At 34.4% G+C, this 7023-nt stretch overlaps 1 protein-coding gene across 2 annotated transcripts in view; it reads right to left on the reverse strand.

Moving 5' to 3' along the window:
* LOC107473544 (BEL1-like homeodomain protein 4) overlaps positions 1 to 6728 on the reverse strand; it is a 13243-nt gene extending 6515 nt beyond the window's left edge. Inside the window, exons 1-4 of one of the 2 annotated variants that reach the window (XM_016093136.3) lie at positions 6287 to 6728; positions 4434 to 5970; positions 2905 to 3290; positions 447 to 507 (exon numbers count right to left, since the gene is read on the reverse strand). In XM_016093136.3, coding sequence (XP_015948622.1) covers positions 447 to 507; positions 2905 to 3290; positions 4434 to 5810 — 1824 coding nt within the window. In that variant the 5' untranslated portion in view covers positions 5811 to 5970; positions 6287 to 6728. Of the gene's footprint in view, positions 1 to 446; positions 508 to 2904; positions 3291 to 4433; positions 5971 to 6071; positions 6239 to 6286 lie in introns of those variants that run through there. The other variant, XM_016093264.3, reaches the window with a different exon arrangement.
* Positions 6729 to 7023: the final 295 nt, after the last annotated feature.

The raw sequence follows: 7023 nt of genomic DNA on the forward strand, positions 1-7023 counted from the left end.
CCAATGTTTAAATTTTATAATTAAAAAATATAGTTATTATTTTTTTATCTAATGATAACAATTTACGTGTAATTATTTTTTTTAAAGTTGATAATTATAAATTGTTAAATAATAATTTAATAAAATTTATTAAATTATCTAATAATTCGAATCAAATTATGATGCATGGAAGGCATTAAAAATAGTCCAACAATAAAAAAGTTGAGTATTATGCATGAGATCCTAAAGGTAAATGAAAAGGTGTAAATATAATAAGGTGAAAACTCAGGTGCAGTCGACTTTACGTGAAATTGATAGTTGAGAGTCGTTAAATGAAAATTTAGTCGCATCTAATGACTCTCAACTATCAACTTCACGTGAAGTCGACTGTACCTGAGTTTTCACCGTATAATAAACACAAAATAGCATCATGTATGGAGGAAAGGGAAGAGGGGGAGAGAAGCAACCTGATTTCTTGATAACCCAGTCTGTCTTGCTAAGAGATGCTTATCTGCATCGCTTGGGTACCTGAGAAAGAGACCAGAAAATGACATCAGAGTATAAAGAGACATACACCACCCCAGGCCTCAGCTTTCTGAGTATGAAACCTTTCTTTCTGTCCCTTCATGGGGCGTGAGAATCTAAGAGAAACAAAGAAAGATCTACGTCCTATTGCTGCTACACATACACCATCAGCAGCAGTTAAATTAAAGTGGATTGTTTGTTTAGTCAGGGTGAGAGAGAAAAGATACCATTCTCTATTATTATTGCAGTTAAAATTAAAGCTATGCAATGCAAGCAAAAAATGTTACTACTCTACACATATCAACACATCCATGTGAGTTTCACTCAAATGTTAATTCCTTCTTTTAACTTTAACATGTTTTGGTGATAAAATTTTAATGCTACATAAAGTTTTAACTTTTAACTGCAACCAAAATATTCCTATTGCCATTTGTTTGCAAAGAAAGGTAATATCTATACACCTAAGTTAATAAAGTCTGCACATACTAATAAAAATCACTCACTAAATCAATTATCATATATTTATACATATATATTATTTTAATTTATTTTTAATATATATTTTATATTAATAACTAATTTTTATATACACTTAATATAGTCAAATTAAATGATAGCTTTCACTAATATAATTAAATAATTAATGTCTCTAATAAATATTATTCTTTCCTTCTAACATATATAATAGTGAAAAAAAAGTACTAAAAAATCAACAAATTTTATAATTTATAACTATTAATTAACTATTATTAAAAATACTGACACTCAAGACTTTTTCTATTAAAAATGGTCACTAATATAATCTTATACCATTAAAAATATTATTAATAACTAAAAATCACAAAATCTGCTGGCCAGACTTTCTCTTATTAATTAGCATGAAAATGTGAAATGATCGGAGTCGTGAATGTACTACATATCTCTTTAACAGCTTTTTGGTGACGAGCTAGCTAACATCCCAAGGGGACTCTGCAACATGTTAATGGCTGTCCCTCTAAACGATAGTGTACATACGACACATGAATTATGGCTTTTAGATTCCCTCTTTCGGTTTTTCCTTCTGCAACTCCTTTTCTCTCTTTGTTACTTAACGGTAGCCGTGCTGTGCCCTTTAATTTCTTTTTTATTAAAAATTAAATGCATGCAATTATCAACTAATAACTCTTCTCTCAAATGTATAGTATACTAATCATCTGCCTTTTATTGCGTACTTTCTATAAATTTTAACTGCAGCTTATGTAGCCGTACCTACAACCTACGGGTGGGAATCTTCTTATGTTCTCTGGAATTTTTAAATTACAACTTTTTACCTCATGTTTTTACACCGACTATATATATTTATATAATTATACGTTCTATGGTACTTACAAAATACACATATTTCAATTTAATTAAAAGGTAAATTCTATTTTTCAACACTCACATTTAAACAATTTAAATAAAAAAATTTGTAAACACCCTAAAATCATCCTTCTATAATATGCACCAACAATAACAGCCGGGCACTGTAATTAAATTAGTGGTTAAGAAGAAGAATATCAATCCAAGTCAATTTCAAGCATGAGTTTATTTATTAGTATTAAAAAAATTTAGTAAAAGAATAGAAAATTAATTGATATTAATTTAAATTTAAAGAAAAAAAATTAGTGAGACCATTTTTCATCTAACATTTTTCTTTTAGGATTTTGAGACTCACTATGATAGTAAATTAATTCTTGAATAATGAGTCATGCAACTAGGTTTTCCTCACGAAAATTATTTAAATAAACGAAAATTGATGTGCAATTATTGTTTTTAAAATTGACATATAGTTAAAAATTATTAAATAATAATTTTTTTATTTATCAATTAGTCATCAATATTTAAAAGTATATAAAAAATATATTATTGAATTACAAAACTAAAAAAATTATATAAAAAAATTGAGTTAATGGCTAAATGATAGTCAAAACCAATAAATTCTGATAATTCTTAATATTTTTTATTTAGTTAAGATAAAAATTCATGTAATGTCTTCATGTAAAGTTAATAGAAAAAAGTTATTAAAACATTTGACAAATTTAATTAAATTGTGATTTAATAACTCTTAACAGTCAACTTCACATAAAAATAATTATATATAAATTTTGTTGGAAACTCAGGTACAGTCGACTTCACGTGAAGTTATACCTGAAAGCCGTTAGATAATTTGACTAATTTAACTAAATTTTCATCTAACAATTCTGATGTATCAACTTCACGTAAAATCGACTTCATCTTAGTTTAACCATAAATTTTTATTTTTATCAAATTCTTTAATAATTTTTAACCGTTAGTTTTATATCATTTAATTAAATATATCAAACTATTTAAAAACTTTCAATTAAGCAAAAAGAAAAAAAAAAGAAATAGAGAACGTACGGGTGAAGAAAATGCTCGAAGAGCCAGGCTCTCAAAATGTTGACAGATCGTTCAGGCAAGCCTCTTTGGGGTCTCCAAGCCTCCTGCTCTATCATCCCCATTTGGTGGAACGCCCTCTGCTGCCTCAAGCTCTGCTCCAGCATCTTCAGCCGCGGCGTCTCCCCCTTCGTCAGCCCCGTCGTCCCCACCCCTTCCTTCTCTCCAAGTACCTCGCAGCTGTGTTTCAACTGCGTCGTTATTGCATCCTTCAGGCACCGGAAGTGCCGCGACATCGCCTTCTGCGCCAGCGCCGTGTACGGTACCGCCGCCCCGTACCCCATCACCAGGTCGAACGAGTTCACCACCATGTGCATTTGCTCGCAGTAGTGACTGTACCTACGGTCCACCTGTTTAGTAATAAATTGAATATTAATTGAACCACCTCTTTTAATGTGTACCATCTTTTAATTAATTACAGTGCTTGAATGATAGATATTAGTACGTACTACATGCATGTTTTTATTTATGCATCAATCTTAGGATGTACCAAATAGATAAGAATATCATATATGAGAATTAATTAATTAACACATGCAAAATAGTGAAACAAAAACACACGTGTGCTCCCACTTTCTGAATTTAGTGAGCCTAGCTTTCTTCTTTCTAAATTAAATTAAAACTTGTGAACCAATACAAAGAACTTTGTTGGGGATATGTGGAGTAAAATTCAAACTGTTTGGTACTGTAAATAAATTCATCTATCTCGCCCACCACACCCGATTGATTAATTAAGAAAATTGGTTATGGAAAAAGGATTCCATAAAAAGAAAAAGTAAGAAGAAAGAAAAGAGCGCTCTGTTGTTGGCGGTCAACTAAGATATGATAACAATGGCAAATATATATATTTCTGTGATATGGATCTGAGGGAGCAGTAGCACACTCCTAACAACTTGTTACGTAATTTTAATTTATATATATATGATTGGGTGAGTGGCTTCCTTCAGTTGGAGTCTGTCTTAATAATTAGAAGAAACGTCGCGTCTTGATTGACGTATTCTCCTATAATGCCCATTAGTGTGTTCTTTCTTTCTTTCTGGTTTCACACTTTCACCAAACTATGGCTGAAAATAAATTAAATATAAATGAAAAATGAAAATACAAATAAGATATTTGAAATTGTGGAAATTAAGGTGCAGTCGACTTCACGTGAAGTTGATAGCTGAGAACCGTTAGATAAATATTTAGTCAAATCAATTAAACTATCTAATGACTCTTAACTATCAACTTCACCTGAAGTTAACTGTATCTGAGTTTCTACCATTCGAAACACTAAAAAATGTTCCCTCTCACCAATCGGATCGGAGGATTAAAAAATGAGTTTGGATTAAATTAAGAAAAACAGATCCCTCACCAACTACCAACTGATGATGATCCTAGCTATGGAGTGGCAACCCTACTGTACCTGCCGTCTTTTATTTTATTTTATTTTATTTTATATATCTCAGTTCACAAAGAAAATTTCATGAGAGAGAGAGAGAGAGATTACATGCCTCATCAAGCATGGTGAGAAGCTTGACCTTCCGCCTTTGATGCTCGATCCTATCAGAAGCTGACAAAGGAGGCAGTTCCTTTGAAGAAGATGAAGAAGCGGCGGCGGCGCCACCTTGATTGGAGCTAGGGTTTGAGAGCTGCCTAGTGAACTTGTTTTTCTTGAACTGACCCCTCCCAACGCTGCAGAACTCTTCAAGCAACTCCTGAGCGGCCTTGACATACTTGGAATTCCTGAGGACGTTGACTAGACCCAAAGACGAAGATGATGATCCAAACCCAATGGGTCCTTGAATATGCAATGCTTGGTGTTGTTGGTGATGGCCAGGGAGATTCTTGTAAGGATACTGAGCAGAAGAAGAGGAAGATGAAGGACCACCACCAACTCCTTGGTTGTAAAAGAGGAAACCACTTTCTCCCATCCTCAATTCCTCGGCTTTCGCGGCTTCCAGGTGCTGTAACGAAGAGGATAAGGATAAAGAGAGGCCTTGAGCTTCTTGAGCACTGTCAGGGGCCCATGTGATTTGGTTGAAGGTACCACCACCACCACCATGGAAGCCTTGTAGGGAAGTATTGGGATTAGGATTAGGAAGAAGCATGTGAAGCGTCGAAGAAGACGAAGGAGGAGTGGGTGTGGTGTGATGGGACGGAGGGGAAGGTGATCTGGTTGTGGTTTGTGGGTTCATGAGGAAAAGTTGCATGGCTGCAGCTGAATCGGCATTAATGCTAGGAATCTGATTATCATGTTGATGATGAACTATGACACCACCGTTGTTCAAATTACTTTGATCATGTTGATTATGATTATTCTTTGAATTATCTCCCAACGCTCCCAACCCGGTTATCATCCCTTGTCTGTTTCCACCATACCAATCGCTACCCAATGACCTCGTCGTCGTTGGGGAACGAAACGTCGCTATCATTGGCTGCTCCAATAATTCCCCGGCCGCAGCATCTACAACCGGCGGGAAATTGAACATCTCCGATAGCATCCCGGCAGTTTCGTACCCCGGGATGCCTCCGGATTCTTCTATTCCAATTATGGCTGTTGGTGGCTGTGCCGGAGGCGGTTGCTGTGGATCGAAGCCTTGCACCCTCACTTTGTCCCTCCGAATTTGCTGAGCCAAGTGGTGTTGATGTTGGTGATGGTGTTCTTGGTTTGTTACCTGTGTGGATCTCTCGAACCCATTATTGGAGAAGGTGAAGATTCCTTGATTGTGGTGGTGGTAATCTTGGGACATAGAATTAGAAGCGTTTAATCCTTCTTCTTCTTCTTCTTCAGGCTTCTCGATTATGGTGAAAGAATGGTGCTGCTGGTAGTTATTAGTCTTTGAGTGAGAGAGAATGGAAGGAATTGGTGGCGGTGTTGCTATTCCCATGATGAAATATTATTATTATTGCTCATCATCTTCGGTTTTTTTCTTTGGTCTGCAACCCACTTTAATTTAATTTCACCCTCTCTTGTAAATTACCACTCTGCAATAATTGAGTTGATGAGTGATGAGCGGTTGAGGATCAGCGCCGGAACCATAAGCGAATCTGACAACCCACATCATGAAATTAAACTCAATAAGTCGTCAATTATAGCAAAACTATATAGAAACAAATTAAATGGAAAGAGAAATTTTGAGAGTGGGTACCTGAGTATTAATTGTGAGAGTGAGAGGAAGTGATTAATGAAGAAACAAATTACTAACAAAAGTTTTTTTTGTAGCTATGCTCTCTAAGCTTTTCTTGGATCTCCTTTCATCTAAATTAAAAATGTTTATTCTTTTGTCTTTCCTTTTATCATTTTCAGTTTCAGCTATGCTCATCAATTCATGTGCATATATATATAACACACAAACATATGTACCTCTTATTAGAGTTGCAGAGTATGAAAGGATGTAAAGCTCTCAGACATCGTTTTCCCTTCTGCGGTATTGAAAGCTTCTTCTTCAATTCTCTCTCTCTCTCTCTCTCTGTATATATATGTGTGTTGTCACTCTGTCTCCTGTCGTCTCTCTTTCTTTCTCTTTCTCTCCTTTTCTTTTCTTCTCTCTTTGTTGCTCTTTGCAGTAAGTGTTTTTGCAAATCACCTTATGGAAAAAGAAAGAAAGATGCAATTGAAGTTGCACACACACACAATAATAATATTAAAAATGGAGGCTTTTGGGGAGACTCATATATCTGTCTGAAAACAAACAAACGCAGTGTGCGAAGGAAGAGAGAGGGAAGAGAAGAAGTCGCTGTTTCTTCTCCTCCTTTAGTCTATATACTCTATACTATCTTCACCTCTTCCTTTAGTTTTTTTTTTTTTTATATATTTTCATTTCATCATATTCCTAAGAATCATCATATTACATATTTATATTTGTAATAAAAAATATATTATATGGTAACAAATTGCAAGCGAATAAAATATATTTGTGGTCTGGAATGACGATAATAACCTTATCTACGCACTTTAGAGAACAACTATCATTCGAATTTTAATAAGTGACGGTAAAGGAAAATCAACTGGCTAGGAGAGAATATATCTAGAGGGTGAAAACAGTCGACTTCACATAAAGTTAATAACAACTAAGAGTTGTTAGATAAAAATTTAGTTAA

The sequence above is a fragment of the Arachis duranensis genome, chromosome 1, assembly GCF_000817695.3.
Source record: "Arachis duranensis cultivar V14167 chromosome 1, aradu.V14167.gnm2.J7QH, whole genome shotgun sequence".
Classification (NCBI taxonomy): Eukaryota; Viridiplantae; Streptophyta; class Magnoliopsida; order Fabales; family Fabaceae; genus Arachis; species Arachis duranensis.